This window comes from Streptopelia decaocto, assembly GCF_964273445.1.
Source record: "Streptopelia decaocto genome assembly, chromosome: 25".
In the NCBI taxonomy this organism is placed as follows: domain Eukaryota; kingdom Metazoa; phylum Chordata; class Aves; order Columbiformes; family Columbidae; genus Streptopelia; species Streptopelia decaocto.
Window position 1 is genome coordinate 1001386 of NC_138680.1, and position 23438 is coordinate 1024823.

General features: G+C 49.1%; 2 protein-coding genes across 4 annotated transcripts in view; both read left to right on the plus strand.

Annotated features, from left to right (window-relative positions):
• The window catches only part of AAK1 (AP2 associated kinase 1), a 72833-nt gene extending 53417 nt beyond the window's left edge, over nucleotides 1–19416 (plus strand). For 2 of the 3 annotated variants that reach the window (XM_082072529.1, XM_082072530.1), the window contains one exon: nucleotides 17915–19416. In XM_082072529.1, the coding sequence (XP_081928655.1) occupies nucleotides 17915–19032 (1118 nt within the window). In that variant the 3' untranslated portion in view covers nucleotides 19033–19416. Of the gene's footprint in view, nucleotides 1–3283; nucleotides 3386–4956; nucleotides 5059–5795; nucleotides 5907–9058; nucleotides 9164–17914 lie in introns of all 3 variants that reach the window. The other variant, XM_082072531.1, reaches the window with a different exon arrangement.
• A 2512-nt stretch (nucleotides 19417–21928) lies between these two features.
• Nucleotides 21929–23112, plus strand: LOC309449964 (uncharacterized protein; the record flags this gene model as incomplete). Its single annotated transcript, XM_082072537.1, has 2 exons — nucleotides 21929–22310; nucleotides 22568–23112. The coding sequence occupies 2 exons, from the start codon at nucleotides 21929–21931 to the stop codon at nucleotides 23110–23112; spliced, it is 927 nt and encodes a 308-aa protein (XP_081928663.1).
• Between the last annotated feature and the right edge of the window lie 326 nt (nucleotides 23113–23438).

Genomic DNA, 23438 nt, shown 5'->3' on the forward strand with positions numbered 1-23438 from the left:
TTTCTCAATCTTCTGTCTCCCTCTTGTCATGTAGAAGGATCTAAAACTTGAGAAATATCCCCTGGTTTGCAGGTGGTCAGAAAGCATTGATCATGTCAATTTGTTAATGATGGATACATCCTTTGTAGCTTAATCACAGCGTGCATTAATTTAGCAGCTTCTCTTCACCGTCTGCAAATAGCAGATGCGTTCTGCACGCTCTTTGCTTTGGTGGAGCCTGTTCTGCAGTTGATGATCCCTTTGGAGACGTGTGACTTGGAGCTGTTGTGTTTGTACAGGTAACAGAAACAAGGCTCATGACCCATTTTTCCTCTTCTTGCACTGCTGGATTTCTTCCTCAGATTCCTCAGCGTTTCTGGCTTCTCACCATCCCATCCCATCTTAGAAATTACAATTCTAGAGAATTCCCTTGGTAGCAGGACCGAAAATGCTTTTCAGTACCATATGAGAGCCTGACTTTTCTTTCTAGATCTGCAGCTAGTTTAACCACAGTCCCACGTGCAGGAAAACCCTCCGTGCGTCGCTGCGGTGGAGCGATGGTGCGACGGAGGCTGCGGAGCCGCATTTCTTTCCCACTGCAGAGGCTCGGCCTGTTCCTGACGTGGATCCAGAAAATCCTTCCTTTAGCACACGTGTGTTGTTAGCACGACACATTTATTAAAGAGAAGAAACCAAACTCTTGCAGGGAAGGTATTGCCGTGAACTGATGCAGAACCATGGATTGTGCTGGGCCTTCACTAACTTTCCCTTTGCTCCTATTTTAACAGGAATTTCCCACTACTTACAGCGATCCCTGTTCCTTTATATTTTATTATTATTATTATTATCCCTATATCTCTTATTCCTCTATTCTAGTACAAGGTGCAACACAAAACAGAACCCAGGGAAGTGAACCGCGAGGCCTCAGAACATCTGATTTTTTGCTACTTTTGGGATCTCCTTTCCCATTCATCCTGACACCTTCTTGTTTTTGAACCTCTCAGCCTCACTTAAAAGAGATAAAGTCCCTTTTAATCGTGTCCTGTAAGAGCGCTGGCAGATCAGCACCAACACTTAAGGAAACAAGAAAGATCTCGTGAGACAAGTAACAAAATATGACAAAAAGCACTGACAGTCCAGAGCTTTGCATAAAACCAGTTGAGTCCGGGGGCGGGAGGGAAAACAGACATGTAGGGGGAAGATCACCATGTTTATTTGTATAAGTTCTGCATGTTTAAAAGTGTGGCTGAGCTCAATAGGTAACATTCTAATAGCTGATCAAGAGGCAGTTCCACTGTGTCCAATGGAAAATCTGCAGTAATGAAAAAGGAGGAAAGTGTTGGGAAAGGTGAGGGAGACTTCAGGGGGCAAAACACTTGGAAATGGGTCATGAAAGGAGCAATTGCTGTGTGGGTTTGAAGATACAAGTTGGCGTGAGTGCCTTGAGAAGAGCTGGGCCTTGGCGCTCAGGCTGCTGGAAGCGTTGCTTGGGAATCAGTGACTCAGGCCTGAAGCTCCAAAATGAGAATGCGGTCACAGTGTACCTAAATGTCACTTCGTGCTTTGTACTTCACCTCAAAGCAGGAGCCAAAGCTGATCTGAAGCTGCCTGACTCTGAGACAACCCATAACTTCTCCAGCTGTTGTGTCCTTTGCTTTGCTATCTTTTAATAGATTTAAAGCAGCTGGACTTGGCCGTGCTCTGGTCGTACCTGTTATCCCACCGCTGCCCTTCAAGTCCAGCGTGTTCCCTGGTGTCTGCTCCCCCGCTCTCTCCTGTGTTGTTACATTTTCCCAACGCACCTTAATCTGTTCCATCTTTCTCAGCCCCTTTCAAACCATCAGCACCTCCCCGGTGCCAAGTCCCTGCTCCAGCCTCTCCACTCATCCAAAGGAAAGCTCTTTGTGACGCCTCTGCACCCGGGGGGGGGATTTTCTTTGGCAAATCCCACCTTTAAAATTCCTCATAGAGGTGGGAAGGTTTCAAGTCCATTCAAGGCTGTTGTTCCCATCAGGTTTTTCCCATTCCATTGACCTTTTTTAGGCCTTTCATGCTCCAACAGCTGCCTCTGGGGTCGCTTTTGCGGTTTCCTTCCCCTCCTGGTTGCTTTGGTGTGTTGGCTTGTGAAGCTTTTCACGGGGAGTAGAATTTGTCCTGCTTTGATTAAGTAGTTCCAAAGCTGCTATTTTATTATTTATATAGGGCTATAAAAAAGATGGATGATATTACTACACGTGTAGTAGTGCAACTGAAGCTTTTCTTTGCCTTTCTCAGCGCGGTGAGTCTTTTAGACAGCAGTTACTCCAGAGCTTGTGCTTTTGTCCAGTTTATGAGCACGTTTTCTTTGGGTGATAAATAATAACACCAGCTTGGAACTCAAAACATAAGTAAAAATTGTGTGAAGGTTTCTAATGTTCGATTATAAATGCAGTTGTTCCAACAAGCTGAAACAGCTGCATTTGGCCACGTGGAGCAAATTCTATCGGTGCTGTTCTATTGAAATGTTTTTATCTCCTTGTTCTGTGAAAAAACTCTTGTGAAAGCTAAATAATTAAGGTCATCATTGATAAACCTGATTAGTATGATTGTGAAATCGCTCACCCATCAGATTTATAATTGAGATGAACTTTTTGCCCAGGCTATGGAGATTTTTTTTGTGTGATGGATGGTGGGACCACAGGACTTGTGCTGCTGAGAGTGATGCGTCTGATTTGAAACCTGATAGTTGAAATAATTAATTGGTAATTAGACAGCCTTGTAACCCGAGGGGAAGTTCTGATGTCTGGCACTATAGTGTCTCAGTGCTTTCTGGTTTCGCTTAAGCTTTTGGGGGCTGTAAGTTTTGCATTCTTGAGCAAATCACTTGTGTTGTCCACCTGGCTCTGCCATCTCGGCCTTCTGAGCAGCAATTCTGTTCCTACTCATGATACAAAGACCTCCCCAGTGTTGGGAGGTGAAAGGGGAAAAATTGCAAGTTGAATTTTTTAAATTCTTTTAAAATTTGATTTTAAGTGGGTCACGTTAAGCTTTTGTGCTTTAGGTAGGAGTGAAAGAATAAAGAAGTGCATGCTGGTTTACAGTAGAGCAGCTCTGGGTGGGTGAGGATGTCCTCTGATGTCTTAGGTGACCGTGAACCCGCTAATACCTCTAAGAAATAGTGTTATTTGCACACAAAACCATGCAGGTGTTCTGAGCCTGAACTGTGAGCCGCTGAACCGAGCACCTGATTAACCTTGTCTTTTTCTTGTATTCTTTTTTGCCTTTTTCTCCGTTGCCTGCCTTCCTCCTTTCCCGCTTTCCCCAGAAAAACTGATTGAGGGCCTCAAATCTCCTGAGACTGCGCTTCTGCTCCCTGATATCCTGCCTCTCGCTGACCCCTTCGGTAGCACGTCAGACGCTGTGAATGGTAAAAACAAACCCAGGGCCCCTCCTGTCCTCTCTTCCATGGCATGTCTTGTCCTGCATGGGCCCCGCGTGTCCCCCCCGGGCGCTCAGAACAGCTGCTGGTGCTGGTAGGAAGTTACAGGTTCTGCTGAGACAGATCTGCCTTTTCCACGTGAGACTAGCACCTCGACAGCAAACACTCGCTATTTGCATTTGCTTACTGATTTGGCACAGTGTGGCCTTCTGGTCGTGGTAGAAGAGAGTTAATTGTTGACTGAAGAAGATGCAAAAGATCCTTTCGTTTCTGCGAAAGGGTTTGTCTGTCCAGCCGCCCCAGCCTTTGACCTGGGACATGTGCTGACAATAAACCTGCTCCTCTGCCATGAGCCCAGAGGCAACCGCTCCAGGCAGTACGAAGATTTCAGAGCGTTGCAGAATCGTATTTTGATTTACTTGCCAAATGTACTAAAGACTAATAATTGCAGGCTGCAGTTTGTTGCCATCAGCTGCTCTTGTGGGTTTGGGTCCCAGCCAAGGGCCCTTGGTAAGCTGGTCGCAACCTGGTAGCTTTGAATGGGAAGGTAGGAAGTGAGTCACCTTCACAGTCAGACTCTTTCTCCCTTTTGCAATTTTTGGCAGTTGTCTGAATACTCTTAGATAATTATTCTCCAAATAGCAGACACACGTGTTGCTATGCAAAAAAACCCATTCATTAATGTCTCTTAAGTTGCCCAACTAGACCATTTCTTGTCCTGGCATTTGAGTCAATCCTTGTTCTTTAACTTCTTGGTCGTTACCTTGATGTTGGTCCTTGAGGAAGAGATGCAGACAAGTGTCGTACCTGGCTGTGTAAACATCTTTTTTATCCACATAATGGCCATCAATATTAGACAATAATATGTTAAGTTCTAAAGCTTTATCACTTCCTGTAGGCTCTGCAATCTTTTCACTGGGCACTCAACATGAAAAACAATATATCATAGATTCACAGAATCATTGTGGTTGGAAGAGACCATCAAGATCATCGAGTCCAACCGTAACCCAACTCTAGCACTAACCTATATCCCTAAGAGGCTCATCTATACATCTTTTAAACCCCTCTAGGGATGGTGACTCCACCACTGCCCTGTTCCACTCTTGGCTTTTTACAAGCGTAACTGGGAATATGCCGAGGGTTCCACAGCAGGGGTGTTCATGATCTGATACTCCTAATGCAAGGGGACTCCTTGCAGGTCAGCATTTGCCTTTTGCTGGCAAAGGATCTTGCAGAAACTCACAGTTATTTGCCCAGCCCCAGATGTGCTGCTTCACTGCAGGGTAGGCATTATTAGCCTCCCTTTCCACCCTCTGGCCCTCTCAAATTGCGCTTGCACAAATCAAAATCAATAAACCCACAGTAAACACTCTGGCTTAACAAACACGAGCGTGTGACAGTGATTAAATTGACATCCAACTTCAGCCTCTTGTTGCTGACATGTATCAAAGGGTCTCTAAAGCATTCAGACAACTGCCGCCTTAGTTCCTACTGCTGCTGTGCCTTGCAAACTAACCTCTGGCTTCTCCTCTGCTCTGCTGTTCCGCACATCTGGAAAGGAAAACCTGACATAGCTGTTGAGAGTCTCATACCGGGCCTGGAGGCTCCGCTGCCCCAGCGGCTGGTGTCCCAGAGCGAGTCGGTGGCCTCCACCAGAACAGGTTGGTGAGGCGGGGGCTGGGGGGGCTGCTGGGGCTGTGTCCATCCCACAGCACCGTCTGCTGGAACATCAGCGTCTGCGCTTGACGCTTTGCCCACTGGGCTCGTCTCTGTGCGGGTGCTGCGTGGTTCCTTGAAGATCAGTGTTACTTGTCTCCTTGAGAAGGATGGTGCCATATTCCTTCCACCCACCGGTACAGATCCGTAGGTGCCACGATATTGCTCTGATGAAGGGCTTTTGAAATCTGGAGCAGTCACTGATTTTTGTCTGTTCATTGGGGCGTGATCGTAAGCAATTTGCGTCTCTTTTTTACTGTGAAGCCCTTGATCTGGCCACCTTTATTAGGAGGCTGACCCGACATCTTTTCAGAGGTCTCCTGTGAAATAACCAGGGCACTTAGTTTTGCCAGAGAGTCCCTGCAACTCTTTGTCCCCACACTCCCCTTCACTGCCTCTGCTTTAACCCGTCATCTGTGTGCGATTTGGTTGTTGTATCCTCAGTTTTAGAGGCCAGTTTGCCCCAGAGGACTCGTTACACACCGCTAGAGGTGTTGGGATCCCCTCTGCCCACACTGAAATGTTTTCCACCCCAGAAAACAATAGCTCTTGTGCTGGCTTTGCATCAAAGCTCTGTTTGTACGCTAAGCGGCCGGGAATAGCAATGTGAGAACATGAGCTTAACGGTGTTTGTGTCCTGTTTAACGCTGCCCCGCCGCCCTGGATGTTCACCTGGATTCAGACTCGCTCACTGGGGAAGACTCTCTGCTTGACTGTTCTCTGCTTTCTAACCCTGCTGCTGACCTCCTGGATGAGTTTGCTCCCGTAGCTTTCGCAGCTCAACCTCACAAAGGTAAAGTGTCTCTTTGCTCTAATACCCACCCAGTCCTGGGACTCAGTCTTTAGCTGTTGTGGAGTAAAACTGGTACCGGTTTACATGAGGGGTGCTCTGACCCATGTTCTGGTGCCGCTGCTTTGTTTTCCTTCAAGCTGTTTTCTTTTCTTCCCAAACTGGTGAAACTTGGAATGCACATTGAAGCACCAAGGGAAAAATCTAGATAGAAGTATTCAGCTTGACTGTAAAGAGCTTTTTCAAGTCAGGTGGCGTCTTCTGTGAAACAGGGATACAGCAGGCTGAAAGCATCAGTCCCTCCTCAGGTTTGTCAGTGGATGCTCTCTGCTTTTGCTTTTTGCACATGGGATTTAAGACCTGCTTTTATGCTGCATTATTAATTCTGGAAGGGAGCCTGATAATCGTCAACACTGGTGTGACCCAAAAAAAAGGCCTCTTTCTTGGTTTGTTGGAGTTGGCGTCCATAGTGTGCGACTGAGCTCTTTGAGGTCTGGGGGATTTTTCCTTTTCAGAGGTTATCAGGGGGATTCCTGAGTCAAACTGTGGTGTCGCAGGAAATAGGAATGAAAGGCTGAGTGCAATATCCACTTGAAAAATGGGAGAGTTTCATAGTGCCACAAAAACAAGCTGCAGAAGAGAAGTGTGGTCATTCCTATGAGCTGCAAATCAGCCCTTGTAGTTCCTCAGTGGAATCGTGGAAATGCTACAATCAGATTTCTGTTCTCTTCCCACTAACAAGAGCAGAAGGACCCTGAGAAGCTGGAGCAGCGTGTGTCCCTTGGGGACAACGGCAAACATTAGCAGATGACTCTCGCAGAAGCCAAGCTTGTCGTGAATCCATATCCATCTGGGTGGGAGGGGAGACCAGGACTCCTGTGCTATTTTATTGCCTCAAAAAAGAGTCCCAGAGCACCAGTGGTCCAGCCAGGTCCCCCTTGCTGATGGGTTTTGTGTAGCTCTTTTAGGAAGTATCCCTATAGCAACGGAAAATGATCTGTCCTTAGAGGAACTGCTGTAAAATCAGGCTGGAATCATTTTTTACACTTGATGGCACTTCAAAATGAGTTTGTGTTTTTCATAGAGCTTTTGGGTTTAAACAAGCAGTTGTTCTAATTGCTCGTTGCTATAATGCACTTCCGTGCCACTTTATTTTGAGTAAATGGCTTGAAATGTGTGTCAAGCAGTTATTACTCCACGTCTGGAACACAGCAAAGCCAAAACATTGCTGATGTGATTCAATGAGAAAATGAATTAACAGAGTCTGTGCTGCTGTTCCCTCTGGGATGAGAAAGGCTCATGTTTGACGAGGAAAGTGGGGCTTCTATTAGCAGGAGTATGGGGAGGGGCGTGAATATTAAAATCTTACAAAATACATTTTTTGTGGTTTTCAAACCCTGCTTTTACAGCTGTGGGTGCCGTCATTGACTGCACATCTCAGTCTTTTGTTTGCTTTGTTTAGCCAGTCCTGGCTTTGGTGATGTAGAGCGGCCGTGGGGCAGGTGCTGCTCCAGGGGTATAATCAGCGCCAGGAACTGCAACGCTGCAGATTCAGTGGGACCAGGAGGATTTGAAGATACGGCCATGGTCTGGGTGTGGGTTATTGTTCCAGTCACGGTCTGAGTGTGGGTTATTGCTCTGGCCATGGTCTGGGTAACACTCCAGCCATGGTCTGGGTGTGGGTTATTGTTCCAGTCACGGTCTGAGTGTGGGTTATTGCTCTGGCCATGGTCTGGGTAACACTCCAGCCATGGTCTGGGTGTGGGTTATTGTTCCAGTCACGGTCTGAGTGTGGGTTATTGCTCTGGCCATGGTCTGGGTAACACTCCAGCCATGGTCTGGGTGTGGGTTATTGTTCCGGTCACGGTCTGAGTGTGGGTTATTGCTCTGGCCGTGGTCTGGTTAACACTCCAGCCATGGTCTGGGTGTGGGTTATTGCTCTGGCCATGGTCTGGGTGTGGGTTATTGCTCTGGCCATGGTCTGGTTAACACTCCAGCCATGGTCTGGGTGTGGGTTATTGCTCTGGCCATGGCCTGGTTAACACTCCAGCCATGGTCTGGGTGTGGGTTATTGCTCTGGCCATGGTCTGGGTGTGGGTTATTGCTCTGGCCATGGTCTGGGCATGCGTTAATGCTTCGGCTGTGGTGTGGGGGTGAGTTAACACTCCAGCTGTGGTCTGGGTGTGGGTTATCACTCCAGCCATGGTCTCGCTAACGCTCCATCTATGGTCTGGGCGTGGGTTAACGCTTTGGCCATGGCGTGGGGGTGGTTAACACTCCGGCCACACCACAGCATCCTTTGTGCTTTACCACGCAGTTCTCTGGCCTCTGAATTTCTGCTCAGCCTTCAGGATTTCTTAATTTGCGTGTGCTGAACACAGCACCACGCTGCATGTGAGTGGGAAGGGAGGATTTCTCTCCTAATGGTGCTCTACGGTCACGAAGGCGACCTCAGATGCTTTTGAAGGAGCTTCGCCCAAACAGGGACAACCAGCAGGTTGAGAAGAGCCACAAATAAATAGCTCCAGAGACAGAGTGGTGACAAGATGAGACTTTCTGTTAAGATGAAATGTCTTTGTATTTTGACTCCTATAAAATCTGTGGCTTTTTTCTGGCTCGAATCCTCCAGAGGACAGTGCATTTCCACAAGTGGTTTCTTGCATCATCTCACCCAAAACCTGTTAGTGTATTTGTTGGCTTTAAGTAAAAAGCTTTTCTTCTTCATCTGAGTCAAACAGGAATGTTCCTGTTCCTTGGAAACCATCGACTTGTACATGTCCTTCCGAGGCTTTCGGAAATACTTCAGGTAGTAACAGAGAACCAGATTTTGGAAGGTATTTTAGGTATCTAAAGTAACAAGTTGTGATCCATAGCAAGAGTGTGGAAGCCCCCACATTTTATTTTGCTTCTCATGACTGGACTTGCTTTTTGTGTTGGTTGGTTGGTTTGTTTTCCCCTCCGCTTTTGTATTTAATCAGCTCTCTTCTTACCTTCTTTACCAAAGACTTACCAAATTAACTTCACTTTTCAATGAAACTCCTGCTTCTCAACCCTGTCTCTGAAAAAGTAAAGATACCCTAACACTTGTTAACAATTCTAACCAGCCTTCTCTGCTGTCTTTGCTTCTTTACCTCTGTTTCTCCTTTGTGCTGCAGAAGATACTAACCTGATATCAGGCTTTGATGCTCCTGAGGGCTCTGAAAAAGTGACAGAAGATGAGTTTGACCCAATTCCAGTGTTGATATCCAAAAATTCACAAGGTAAGCCAGGATTCTGGGGTGAAAAAGGAAAAAAGGAGGAGTTCTGGGGCAGTGGTGCAGTAATTCAAGTCCTAAACTGTCAGATAGTGTTATTGTAGTATTTAGTGAGCTTAGTCTTACCTTGGCCTTGAAATTCCTGTAGATTCTCTTTGTGGGAATGTCCGAACAGATAATGGATGTGCCAACATGTTTAGGTCCCCTGAAGTAGTTGGTACCAGCCTGCCAGGCCGGGCACAAACCGCCTGGGGCTGAAGAGTAGTGGAAAACTGTGTTCTCTGCCGTTCCTATTTACTGCTCGAGCCAACGGAAGGAGATCTGGGACTTGTGAGTGAACCTGGCATGAGGTGCAAGAACGGGAGACGCCGATAGTCCTTCGGAACTATGAAACTCCTGCTGCAAGTGGATTTTTTTCCTACTGCTGACCAATGTCTTTTTTGAAGAGCTTTGAGCAGAGTCCTTAGCACAAAAACTGGGAAGTTTCTCCTTTCAGAGCCTTCCTAGATTAACAGGCTCTTGGCAAACAGGTTCAGTCTGTAGGGTTAAGTCTAAGCAGCAGCACTGTTTGCTTAAAAGAAAGAGCAGTGCTGTGTTTGAGCTCTGGGCACAGCGTTCTGCAGCCTGCTCCATCAAACAGGTCTGTCTGCAGTCAGGCCATTGAAAAGTTCTCATTACAGTTTTCGATATGCTAGCATAGGTTTAAAAATACACTTCAACACTCCCTTTTTTTGGTTTGGTTTTGTTTTTTAGTTTGATGGTAGAACTTTTTGACATCCCCAACTTCCATTCTTGTTTAAGGCAGGAATGTGCTGTAACCCGCTCTGCACCCCGTGCAGACTGACGCTCATTAGAAAAAGCTCTCAGCTGTTCCAAACTCTGCTCCTGCTCGAAGTCAGAGCAGATTTCTACCCAAGCTGGGCCAACACAGGCTGCCCTGAATACAGAGGAGCATCTTTCCCTCCATAGCAAAAGCTGTCGAAAGTCCTCGAAGCAGCTGGCAACTCAGAGATGCTCTTAAACTAGCTTTTCAAGGTTTAAAACTTTGAACAGCCCTTTCTATAGGTTTTGTTCTTATAGGTGTTTTATAGACTCTTTAGTAAGGCCAGAATCTGGATGTAAACCCTGGAGAGCAGCAGTGGTTTGTACATCTTGTTGGCCGTGGTGATGTTTTGCCCACGCGAGGCCGGTGTGGGGTGGGCAGCGGGTGGAAGAGCACGCAGGGGAATGTTGTTGCTATCGTGATGCAAGTAATGAGAAGAGCTTGAGCAATTTTTCTGCTTTGCTTTGACTTTTTTTTCTTGCTTGCTTGCTCTTGAACATCTGAAACTGTCGTGTGTGTGTGTCCTGTTCAATACTGAATTCCTATCTCTCACACTTTCAGGTGGGCATTCTAGAAACAACAGTGGAAGCTCTGAGTCCAGTCTTCCCAACATAGCCAGGTCTTTGCTGCTGGTGGATCAGCTCATAGACCTGTAGCAGTGACACAGTAGCAGACGCAGTTTCTGTAACGTACCTAATCCTCCGTTTTCATTTCCAGAAGAGTTACCTTCAGTTGTGGTTCTTTGGGGCTTTTTTTTCTTTTATTTCCTTCCTTAATTACAAGCAAATCCAATCTGCCCTGGGAAAGATCCTGTGTCAGTTCTCCAGGTAGTCCTCTCTAAAGCTGGTAACACCGTCGTGGTTCCTCCTGCACCGTCTTTGCTCGCCCGTGTCTAAAGGCAGCACCGTCCGTAGCCGCCCCGCTGAGCTGTACACGTAGCACCACGGAAAGCCTGACCCTAAATCAATTAGATAATCGTAGCTGATGTTCGATCCCTGCCTACAGCAGCCTCCTTTCTCCTTAGAGTAGCGCGTGAACAACTGTGTTTCAATCTTTGCATTTGTGTCGTTGGGTTTGGTTTCTGTTTCGGTCCTGTTTGCTGAGGGATGGGCAGGAGGGACGGGGGACGGCGGGAGGGATTTCCCTCTCCCGCAGGATCCGTGTTAGGAGAGCTGATGGTTCTAAATGGCCGGGATGTGCTTCAGAGGAGGAGGAAGCACCGAGTTCCCCTGGAGCAGCCTGGCCTGGTACCTCTGGCCACGGTGCACGTGAAGAGAGTTTTCCGGACTGCCCCCAGCTCATGGTTTGACAATCCTGCTTGTGAATGAACCACTTCCTTGGGGAGGGCGAAAAAGAGAAAACCAGATACATCAAAGCTGCAAAAATGACCCTCAGTGAAATATAACAAGGTTTCGAACCAAATACATGTGAGTATGGCTGTGCCTGGCGTTTTGTTCACCTTTTTTGGATGAAAAGGGCATTGTGGCAGCAGCAGATGTATATTCTGTGACTTCTTTTCTGTGTTTGAGTGGGAAAAAAAGAAGAGAAAATTCCCCAACCTACTGTAAATTGTGTATGAAACAAATTGTCCTCCAGTTGTTTGTCTCTTTTTAATCCTGGTTTTAGTCAAGCAGCTGGTATCTGTTCTGGGTTCTTCTTGTACCTGCATATAGTGCAAAGCAGTTAAGTATGGAAGCGTTTGTTTCAGTAGACAAAGATTCCTGTGGACTTCATTCCACTCCTCGGTCCCTGTGGAACACGCATGCACTTGGTTCAGATGGTTTGAAATAAGTGCTGCTCCAACTCGATGGGTTTGACCTTTTCTTTTGCCCTTCACACGCTTAGTTTGTCAACGAGCTGCATCCGCTCAACTTGTTTCCGTTGGCTTATGGTCATGGAGTCCGGAATTTCTATCTTGTGTTTGAAAGCTCTTTCTGACCAGAAGGACTCTTCCTCTCTAGTGGAATAATTACTCGCTTACCGCTGACCTTGTGTATGTGTATGTAGCTGTATTAGTAAAAGTGCAGTTCCCCACGTGTGAAAGTTTGGACGACTGAACTGTGTATGTACCGACCTCTAAGAAGGAAAGAAATCCAAGTTGGTGACTTCTCCTTCCCAGTCTCTGCTATTCCCTCACCCTTAGTTTAACAAATTCTGTACATAGAACTCCCATCGGTTGTGTCTGCTCTCCATTACTCTTCTTTTAAAACCTACACTTAATAATAAAAGTATTGCTTAAGTGTGTTGTATCATTACATGTGTATACTGCACTTTCCAAGAGAAGCTTTACATGAGAACTATGGGAATGACCTTAGGAAAATTGTGGATAGAACTTTATTATTTTTTTGTTTTATATTCCTAAAGCACAGGCAAGCTGGACTGGAAACCATGGAGACGCTATAGATAGAAAGTTATTGTATAGTCAGATACTGAGATTATATGAAAAGATATGGATTTTAAAAAGTAACCATCTACTGTATATTAGAAACAAAGATTTCTGTGAATTAAAGTACTTTTAAAGAATGTTTAAGATTTTAAATCTGATGGCGCTTGTTCAAGGGTTCTGGAAAAAAGTATAAATGCACTGGGTTGTTAATAATGCTATTAAATAAGCAGATGTGAATGTTTATTTTATTGCTTTTTCAAGTAGCTATTCTTGGATCTGGGTGGGAAATACAAAACAAGGGAGGCAGAGATGTCTGTTATCTAGACCTCCATCGGAAAACACTTGCCACTTATTTGCGGAACGAATGGAAAACGCGCGCGAGATGAAACGAGTGGATATTTGGGCTTGATGTCGAGCTCTCAGAAGGAGCGGCTGTCGTACAGGCATTAGGTTGGTGTTGGTCTCTCTGGCTGGAGCCGTGGGAGATGTTTCTGGCCCCTTTTAATGTCCGTAGGGTCAGGCGTTGTTAAGAGAACACAAACCTGGACCCAGCAGAGCGGTTCGTTCCATCAGGGTGACGAGGAGCCTCCCCACCCCGCCAACCTGGGCTTCTTGTCTTCTTGGTGCATCCCCTGACGGGATCCTACAAACACACCCTGGTACATGCAGCGATGTCCTTTCAAGTCACGGTTGTGCTTTGGGGGGTGAGATGTTCAAGGGAACAGTTGGAACTTAGATGTTGGTTCTTGGCTTTTCATCTGCCTTGGCCTTTTGAATCGCCCAAGTTCATCTTTTCACTAGAATAGAATTGTCGGACCCACAATTCAGCCATCAGCAACTTTGTGTTGTTTCTGACAATCTCCATTGTGTTGGCAGCATCTGTCTTGAAAACAGAAGGTGCTGCGGCTTTTGGGGTTCTGGCTGCCCGGGTCTTTACGGGGTTCTGTGGGATGGGAAAGGCCAAGAGATGAGGGAACGTGCTGCTGGTTCTGTGGAGCTTCTGCATCCTCTGGTGGCTGGAGGTGACAGCTTGAGGGAACCTCTGCGCAGAGCGAAATGACCGTTAGAGGCAGCTTCCCGCAAAAGAGCCGTGATGGTGTTCTTCAGCTTTCCAAAACAACTTCATTTAAAAATTGATTTTTAAAAAACAATTGTTATTACAATGAAATTTCAAATGCAATTCAAAGACAGAGTTCAGCAAGTTTTGGGGCAAACACAAAACGTGGCGGGTGTTGGGCCTCTGGCTCCAAGTGTCGTCGGGCCTGCAGTGCATACGTGTTGGCCTGGAGCAGGTTCTGCTTGTTGGCCAGTGTGTTTTCGAGCTCAAGAGCTAGAAATCAGTCAGGAATCGGTCGGAATTGGGGAGAAGCTGGTGTGGATGTGGGGGAGATGTGGGTGTCCCATGGGGGGTGCTTGATGAACGAGGCTTTTGGGTCAGACCGGGTCCTGTCCCCTCTGTGTGGGGTGTGTGGGCGCTGCGCATCAAAACTGCAGCACTCCAGCAGCGAATATAGGCTTGGAAAAGAAAAGAAAGAAAAGAAAAAGGTGGTTTTGTATTTATTCTTTGTTCCTCTGTAGCGTATTTGGGTGGCTGAGCAGCTGCGCAGACTCCGCACATCGGTTCCCGTCGCTGATGTGGGACGCTTGTGCTCCTGCCCCCCGCAGCGGGAGTTTAACCCCTGGAAACCACCAGCGTGTTCTTCTCAGACGGTCAGACTGCATCTTAACACTGCACGTGGAGCGCTTGGCTTGTGCGCAGGGCACACGGGGGAAACCGAAGCGCCGCTGTTGGTCTCCACTCAGTCTTGTTGTGAGCTGCTGGGACACGGTGTGCGGGGTGAACGCGTTTAACGCCCGCCCTGTCTCACTTTGCACACAGTGAATAGCTGCCAAAGCTAGAACACTGAGTTCCTTCTGCACCCCACTAAGCCCAGGTCTGTGCTTCGTTCGGCTCTCCGGGTGGTTGTCACACTGACCTTTGGGTTCTGCTTTGGTACCTCCCTGGAAGCCTTGTCAGGGTTGTTCTGTGGTGTTGTGCAATGATTCAAGGAATCAGAATAGAAGGGAAAACTCCCCCATTTCACTAACAAATCCTTTTAAAATGCCAAACTAATAATCTTGCCTACTACTAATCATGCTGCTTTTTAGCCACCTATTAACATGTGTTGAGACCTTCCTGACTTTGGCTTGATACAATTGGGAGTTATTGGGTGGAGGAGCAGCTTTGGACTCAGGGAATGAGCATTTTTAGGCTCCAGGGATGCCTCTGTCTCCCCTTTCTCATTCAGTATTTTGCTGCTTTAGTGCCCCGTTTTCCTCCAAGGATGGAGGAACTCCGTGTGTCAGTGCTTTAACTCAGGTGTAAGTTGTATTTTCTCCAGGTTGCTGGCTGGATACACGCAGGCTGTGTTCCCGGGGTACCAAGCGATAAGTGGTTCTGTTACCGAGGGGAGGGAACCTGAGTGTAGTTAAGAATTGTTTCTTTAGTACATATGATGACCCTGGAATAAAAAATACACCAATGTTGTACAGGGGTAGAGAGAAACCTTATCTCTCAACTCCAGCTTCTGTAAAGGTTTTATGCTGTAAGGCTTATGGAGCGTGTCTGTGTTAAACCCTGAGCGGTAGCGGAAAGCATAAGGGATGCTTTGCCATGAAGGGACATAGAGATTCGAGGAGTCCCCAGGGGACAAGAGGCATCTGCATGGTGACCGTGTCCATCTCGGCCAGGTCAGCACAGCAGGGCCAGGGCTTCAAACAAGCAGGCGCTGGCTTAGTTTCATGAGATCTTTGAAATCTAGAACCCCAGGGAATGGCAGGAAGATGATGTGCCAGTTGGACATGAGGAAAAGGTTCTTCACCCAGAGGGTGCTGGACACTGAACAGGCTCCCCAAGAAGAGTCTGGACAACTGGACAATGTCCTCAGACACGTTGTGGGAACTGTGGGGTTGTCATTGCAGGGACAGGAGTTGGACTCGATCCGTGTGGGTCCCGTCCCGCAGGACATTCTATGATTTGTCCTTTATCCTCATGCTGTTACCAGCTTGTGGGGTCACCCACAGAACTGCCGTGCCTTGAAACGGCCCCTCGAGAGCTTCAGTCGGGCTGGTCCCTGTTCTCAGACCGTACAGACCAATTCTCTGTCTCCCCAAAGGTTCTGCAGCTACGGCTGCTTTTGGGAACCCACCAACCTTGTCTCATCAGCTCTAGCCTGACCTTTACACAAAGAAGTTTGGGTTTTATTGGTTTGATTGCACATTGCGGTGTCCAAGTGTAGCTCAGACCTTGCTTAATAGAAAAGATTAACAACTGTTGAGGTGTCTAAGCCGCTGTCTAGTTAGACATGCACCCAGATGTTAGGCAAATAGATGCTGGCATGATGTTGTCTTCCTTGTAGTGATGCTGCCCGAGCTCCTTTGGGACTGGCTCGGATTTCTGCCAAAAGAAACAGAGGGAGGGAACCCCAGAACAAGGGAAAGAAAAGGTGCCTGAGGTCGGGTACTGGGATGGTGTTGGAACCCGGGGCTTCCTCCAGCATCAGAAACACACGACATGGGAGCGCGGGTGGTGCTCTTGGCAGTAAATCCCCGATTCCCCAGGTAACCCACTGCATTTTAATATTGCTGTGCCCAGTTTTGTTGTTTTCAGATTGCCAGGGCCCTTCTTGCTGTGTTGTCTGGCAGCTTTGAGTGAAAGCAGCTCTGCACTAAAGGCCAGAAGGAGCTCCTGCCCACGCATCGCTTCACTTTTCCCTCCCAGAGCAATTCACAGCTCCTGTGCTCACCTTAGCAAGGGAGAAAACTGCTTCCCAGCATTTGGTGCCCTTCTTACTCGCAGAGAGGGCAGGAAAGCATCGGAAAACGTAATTTTTCTGCAAATAGGGCGTCTGCCTATCGCACGGTGCCTCCAAGTTCAGAGACACGTGCTGCTCCCGTCCTAAGCAAACGGGTTTAAGTCCCGTCAGCCCGTCTCTCACTCTGTCCTAAACGTCACCGCTTACCTCACGCAGACGCAAATCACTCCGTACAAAGAAAACTCTGCTCAAATGCCGTGTTTGCGCTGTTCTTGTGAAGAGTGGGGCCGTTGGGTGGCTTTGGTGTATTGTTCACCACGAGAAATGCCTGTTTCCTCTCTGTGTTTTCCTGCGCGCTGTATTTCGATGAGGATTGGGTAATTGTGCGATGCGGCAAACCGGTCTTGCTCTGCTTCAGCCTGTATGCTCCAACTCTCACAATAATACGTGGTAAATATATAACCAGCCTCCTGGAAGGAAACAGCACCGCAGACGTACTGTTCAGATTAACATCTAAGGTTGGGCCGTTGCTGCCAGCACAGGCTTCAGGAAAGCTAGATATTATTTTTGTAGAGTCACTTATAAAATGTTCGCATATCTACACTGTCTTTATTTAGCAGTGTAATGTATCTAAGTGAATAGTTTCCCAATAAAGACCGATTTTGATGCCTAACGAACGACTGCTGTGTCTTCAATTGTGCGAAGCGGCTGAGCGCGCAGGTTAAGTGCATCCGTGGCTGGAGTTGATGGGGAAACGGTGCCTGCGGTGGCCGCTGATGCTGTTTTGAGAGGTCAGGGCCTCTTCGCCCATCGCTCAGCGGGTACCAAACCCCCTCCTCCTTCCTCCTGCAAGTCACACTGCTTAGTTTTCACCTGCCTTTTTCCTGTCCTCTTGCTAACATGAGTCCAATGACATTCTCCTAACCTGCCAGTAGCTCTCGGAAGGTAAGAAATCTTCTGTTCTGTCTGTGTGAGTTGTAAGGCAAACCCAACCCAGCCTGGGCTCTTGTCACTGGAGAGGAGCAAACCAGCAAGGCTCTCCCTGCACTTTGTTGCACTAACCCTGATCGTTAGAACTCTGTTAGATACTTGATTTGAAGTCGTGGGTTGGATCATTGAAAAGAATTTGTCTTGCAGTCGTTTAAAATAATGCCGGGATTCATTAAAAGCTATAGGCTGACCTTCATTCCTTGAAATGTGGATGTTACTGTAGCACATCATAAGGCATCCCTGGGTATTTTACCTGTTTGAGTGTAATTCCACGTACCTGTGGGATGGCTCACAGAAACAGAGGCTATGACCAGCTTCTATCTGCTTGTAGGGCAGTCAATAAGCAACAGTGCAGAATGAAATGATAAAAATAGTCTGTTTGCTGGAGCTTCACTCCAGGCGGCAGTGTTAGGGAGTGGAAACCTCTCTGAGGGTGCAGAGGAAACCTCGTGGAACGGTGCCGAGAGAGCGCTGGCTGTGCCCATCCCTGTGCCAAACATCTTCCATCTCTCTCTGGAAACTGGTACTCGTGGTGTCCCCGCGATGTGAGGCGGCGTCGAGTCCTGTGTCACTTTGTGTGTCGTAAATACCTTCCCTGGCATTGTTCTTTTATTTCATTCGCCCTCCCTCTCCTTTCCATTTTCCATGCGTGGTGGTTTAAATCTGACGTGGCATTTTGTATGTAATAAATATCTTTCATTCATTCTTATTTGCGACTACGGAGATGGAGCTCGTTGGGTAACGCTCTTCTCTTGCGTTTTCAGGTCTGCAGAGGGATCCGGCCCTGTTTCCCCTTGAACTCTGCAAAGGACCTTCTGGCGGCGATGGACTCGCTTTGTACAAGGGCCAGTCCGAGGGACCGGAGGTGAAAACACAGCACAACTCAGAGGCCGACTACTTGGTGAAAGACGGTCCTTCGAGCAACAGCTCCTTCTACAGCAGCGAAGGCGAAGGCACCGACCACGAGGGAGATATGTTGGGCTGCAGCGGGTCCAGGCCTTTACTCATGGACTCAGAAGAAGAAGACGAAGCCTGCAAGTTGTGCCCAGGGTTTCTCGAGTCCGCGCCCAAGGAACGACACGAGGCCTCCAGAGAAGATCCCCGCTCGCAGCCCATTGCAGGGGCCACGCTGTTCCCCGCCTTCCAGTCGCACACCGGCGAGGTTTTTAATGAACCAGATGTTTTTGCCACGGCTCCTTTCCGCAGCTCCAGAAAAGTGCCTGATGAGGTGGATGTCTTTACCAAAGCTCCTTTTATGTCCAAGGGCAACGTGGCTCTTAGACATCCAGAAGAAGCAGATGTATTTCTGAGAGCCCCTTTCACTAAAAAGAAAAGCACGGAAGAGTTGACGTCCCACAGTCTGCCGAAGGAGACTTTCACACCGCCCGTTTTCCTAAGTCAAGGAGCTGATGTCCAGCACCGAGCTAACCCCATGTTCCCAAGCCTGGACTCGGCAACGCGTGGCTCCGCCGCCTCGGCGAGGTCTCCGTACCCATCTCCCGGGTTTCCTCAGCCAGGGAATCTTCATCCCTCTTCCGTAAGGGCCGTGGAGCCCCAGGAGAACATCCCTCCCAAGGCCGTGCAGCCGGAGCCGGCCGGCGCGGCCACCGAGCGGAGCCACGGGCAGGCGCTGCCCCAGGAGAACAAGCCTTTCCGTCCACAATCCCTGGCAAAATATTCCCGTCACTACGGTCCAGAAGATGGGCAGGGTGTTGAAGTGAAGCCCATAGCTGCTTACAAGGTGGTTTCTCAGACCAACAGGCAGGTGATAGCAGGATCTGTCTCCGTTGCCCCTCTGGCTTCCAGGACTACGGAGCTGCCCGGCGCGGATCCCTTTGCGTCCGCGCCCTTTCCTTCCAAAGCGGGAAAGCAAAAGCCTTAATCTGCTGTGAGCTGGGAGGTGTGACCACCTCTCGCAGGACCTCGAACCTCTTAGTTGAAATGGATGATATAGCAATATATAAATATATAAAATAATTATTATTTTTTGGTCAGAACTCTATTTGCAGTGATACATAGTTGAACCATTTTAAGTTATGTTAGTTAGTCTGAATGCCTGGATCTCAGGACCTTCATATCCTTTTCAGTTGCTTCTTCTTCCTCTCACTGTCTTTATTTTTTAGATGCTTTCCCAAACCAGTAATATTCCGTATTTTCTGGTCCTGGCTGGGGAAATGCATTATAAGATGAATAAAAAGGTTTATGAATTACAGAGCAAGTCAAGCGGGACTTGCTAGTGCTCTGGAAAGGAAGCGGTTTCACAGCTTCAGGGGTTCTTGTGACTTCTTTCCTCTCTGGCGGAAGAGCGAGGTTGGATGTTGCTGCTGCTCGGATGCTCCACGTGTGCGGGTTCTGCACGCACCCGGAGCCCAGCGGGCGACGGCCGTGCCGGGCCTGTGCCGCGCTGGGCTGAGCGGAGCCGTGCGCGGCGTCACCGTGCGCGGCGTCACCGTGCGCAGGGTCACCGTGCGCGGCGTCACCGTGCACAGCGTCACCGTGCGCGGCGTCACCGTGCGCGGCGTCACCGCGGCTGTGACACCGGCCGTGCTGCTGCCCGGCTGCCGGAGCCCCGAGGGCTCTGTGGAAGGACACCCGGTGCCTTCGGTCGCTTGGCTTGTAAACTCTGGGGTGTGTGAACTTGAACACAGCATCTGTCCGGCTGTTACTGTTCGGAAAATCGAATGAGCAGGCAACACTTTTGGTTTTGTGTTCCCTGGCTGGTTTATGCCAAAGTGTAGGACCCAGAGATTTGCTTACGGTGTTGTGAAGGAGAGAGCCGTGCGTTTTTACAGTATTAAAGATATGCCTTATAGAAAAAGTTCTTATGCAAACAACGCAATAGATGTCCTGACCTACATACCTCATTTGGTGTAATTCAGTGTTGGCTGCAATCTGGTGAGACTGATTTATATGAGCAGAAAACTTGACTCTGTATTTGTAAGTTCTGCCTTTTGTTTTTCTGTTGGTTAAGGATGAGCCTGAACAAAATCCAGTCACACTCCTTTGGTAACGTTTGTTCTGCTTCCAAAATACGGTGCTTTCTACCGTGTTCCCAAAGGGAAAGACAATTTCTTATGTTTTGTTCAGTGAGTCCCAAAACGGTGTTTGGAGGAACAATCCCCTGGGAGTTCAGGCCTGGCAGCTGAGCAGAAATAAAGCAGACGCTGCTCCCTTTGCTTTTCAGCGATGTAAGACAGAGATAAGAGTGAAACCTCCCATCTTTATTTTACAAACTGCCTGGTTGCATAAGTTGTCTTGGATCTGCAGTTTTTGGCCCGCAAAGGCTACTTGTAAGTGTGGACTGGCTTTCAAAATCCCCTGGTCCAGGGCATCTTTGGGCTCCCAGTCGCTGGTGAGTCCTTGCTGTGCAGTGACCCTTCCTCCTGACGTCTGTTGGTGCTGCAGAATGTCTCCCAAGAAGAATTAGTGGTGGTTTTACTTTTAAGGACTTGATATCTATGGAAAAAAAGTCCCCATTGCCTCCAGTAGCATCCAGCCAAGTCTCAAAAGCCTCGCGGTGACCATTTCCTAGGAGAGCTTGTTCGTTATCACGTGAGCTGGAGCCTTGTGCTGCGGGTAGGGGACACGTTTTGCCTTTGGGGTCTCCCACCGGTGGCTTCGGGTGGTCTGGGTGTTCACAGGGAGCTGTTGAGGTGGGTTGTGAGGTCCGGAGCAGCCACATCCTCTTTGTGCCGTGTTTGTGCTCGGAGATAAACCCCTGTGAGCATCAGCGCTGCAAGAGAGGGCAGGATCGGCCGCGGCTGCTCCGAACCCGCTGGAGTCACAGCTTGAAGAGCTTCTGCAGCCGAAAACAGGGGGAAAAACCCAACACCACCTCCAGTACGTAGCTCTGTCCGCTGTCCAAATAATAAGCACTAAAGGAATGCAACAAGGATATTAAAGGTGCGCATGGAGGCTGCTGGAACGAAGCAGAGCACTGCGCGGTGTGGGGCTGCGGCGCTGCCGGCTTCCAAGTGCAGCAGCCTGAGGGAGCGCGGATGGAAAAACCCCGACAGCAAGAGCTGCCCGGCGAAGCGTCTGCGTTACCCATTGCTCCGTGTTTCCTTTCCCCTCCCTACATTCACTTCTCCTCCAGCATATCTCCAGTTACAGGAGCTGATCCAAGCGTGCTGCTGATGAGGGTCGCTGGAAGGGCGAAGGAGAACCAGGTCAGGTCGTGTGTGCGGAGTCTGGAACCCTCTGCCCTGCTTTGCTGTGCTCAGAGTTGAGTCACCTCTGTCCTCCATCAGCACCTCTTGAGAACAGAAGTGCTGCAAAGAGATTTCTGGCTTTCCCTTGAGGTGTTTGCTGAGGCCATTGTTCATTGTGTTTTGTCGTCATTGGGTTTTCTGTTTAAATATATACCCAAAAGGCGGTGGTTGTTTTTATTTTAAATATATACCCCCCCCAAGTCATTTGTGGCTGGATTGGGTCAGTGAGAGATGCCGAGAACGGCTGTGATAGCAAACTGTGAACTCAAGGGATACCAAGTGTGAGGGCCCAGAGGTGTTTGAGCACGCGCCCCGTGTCACGGCCAGGGGGCTGATTTGGCCCCGAGCTGTTAAATTCGCTCAGGAAGCTGCTGGGAGGGAGCTCAGGCCTGGGCTGAGTCCGTGGGACAGGGAAGATGCTTCACCGGAGCGAGCAGGTACCACAGATACAAAAGATGGAGGTTCAAGGTATTGCCTTTGCTAACTGGATTCAGGTTCTCCTTCCTTTTCTTCATTTATACTTGAAAAACAGCTTTTGGATAATTCTGTGAAGCTTCTTTCAGCACTATGTCCAGGTCTCATGTCGCTGGTGCTGGAGAAGCATCAGCGTGTTCCCCCTCGCACCCGCACCGGCTCCTGTCGCCCGTGTCCGTCCCGGCAGAGCGGAGCTGTGGGCTCCAGCCCTCACTGTTGGGGGGTCCAGCCCTTGTTGTCCCAGGGGTCCAGCCCTCATTGTTGGGGGTTTCAGCCCTCACTGTTTGGGATTTCAGCCCTCACTGTTTGGGGCTCCAGTCCTCACTGTCCTGGGGTTTCCAGCCCTCACTGTCCCAGGGGTTCCAGCCCTTGTTTTCTGGTGGATTCAGCCCTCGCTGTCTTGTGGGGTTCAGCCCTCACTGTTCTAGGGGCTCCAGCCTTTGCTGTCCTGGGGTTCCAGCCCTCACTGTCCCAGGTGGTTCCAGCCCTCACTGTCCCAGGTAGTTCCGGCCCTCACTGTCCCAGGGGTCCAGCCCTCGCTGTACCGGGGTTCCCTCCCTTGTTGTCTGGCGCATTCAGCCCTCACTGTAACGGGGTTCCATCCCTCATTGTCTGGTGCATTCAGCCCTCGCCGTACCGGGGTTCCATCCCTTGTTGTCTGGCACATTCAGCCCTCGCTGTACCGGGGCTCCATCCTTCGTTGTCCAGTGCATTCAGCCCTCGCTGTACCAGGGTTCCAGCCCTCGTTGTCTGGCGCACTCAGCCCTCGCTGTACCGGGGTTCCAGCCCTCGTCTGGCGCATTCAGCCCTCACTGTACCGGGGTTCCAGCCCTCGCTGTCCGGCGCATTCAGCCCTCACTGTACCGGGGTTCCAGCCCTCGTTGTCCAGCGCACTCAGCCCTCACTGTACCGGGGTTCCAGCCCTCGTCTCGTGCATTCAGCCCTCGCTGTACCGGGGTTCCAGCCCTCGTTGTCCGGCGCACTCAGCCCTCACTGTACCGGGGTTCCAGCCCTCATTGTCTGGTGCATTCAGCCCTCGCTGTACCGGGGTTCCAGCCCTCGTTGTCCAGCGCACTCAGCCCTCGCTGTACCGGGGTTCCAGCCCTCGTTGTCCGGCGCATTCAGCCCTCGCTGTACCGGTGTTCCAGCCCTCGTTGTCCGGCGCACTCAGCCCTCACAGTCCCATCCCGCTGGCCAAGGGAGGGAGGGAAGCCACGCCGGGCACAGCGAGGTGTGCGGGCTGGTCTGCAGCCCCGATTCAGGCCAGATCAGGCTGAATTTCCAGCTGGTATTTTGGCAGCTTTTATGTTCTTCAAGCACTTTACACACAGAGCAAGCTAACCATGCCCCAGAAGCTAATGATCCTGCCAGCCAACATCCAGTCCTTAAATGGTTTTAAATCTCTTTGGCGGGGTGGAGGCAGCTTGTTTGTATCTCTTCATGTGACCTATGAATTAATGGGACTTGTGGTTATGGACAGAAAATGGAATTTCAATGCCAGTTAGTCCAATATCCTTCTCATTTCCAGCCTGTATTCCTCCTCATCCTGCACTGCCAGTACTGCAGCTTCAGCGCCATGAATTGTAAGTGGAAATTGCATTTC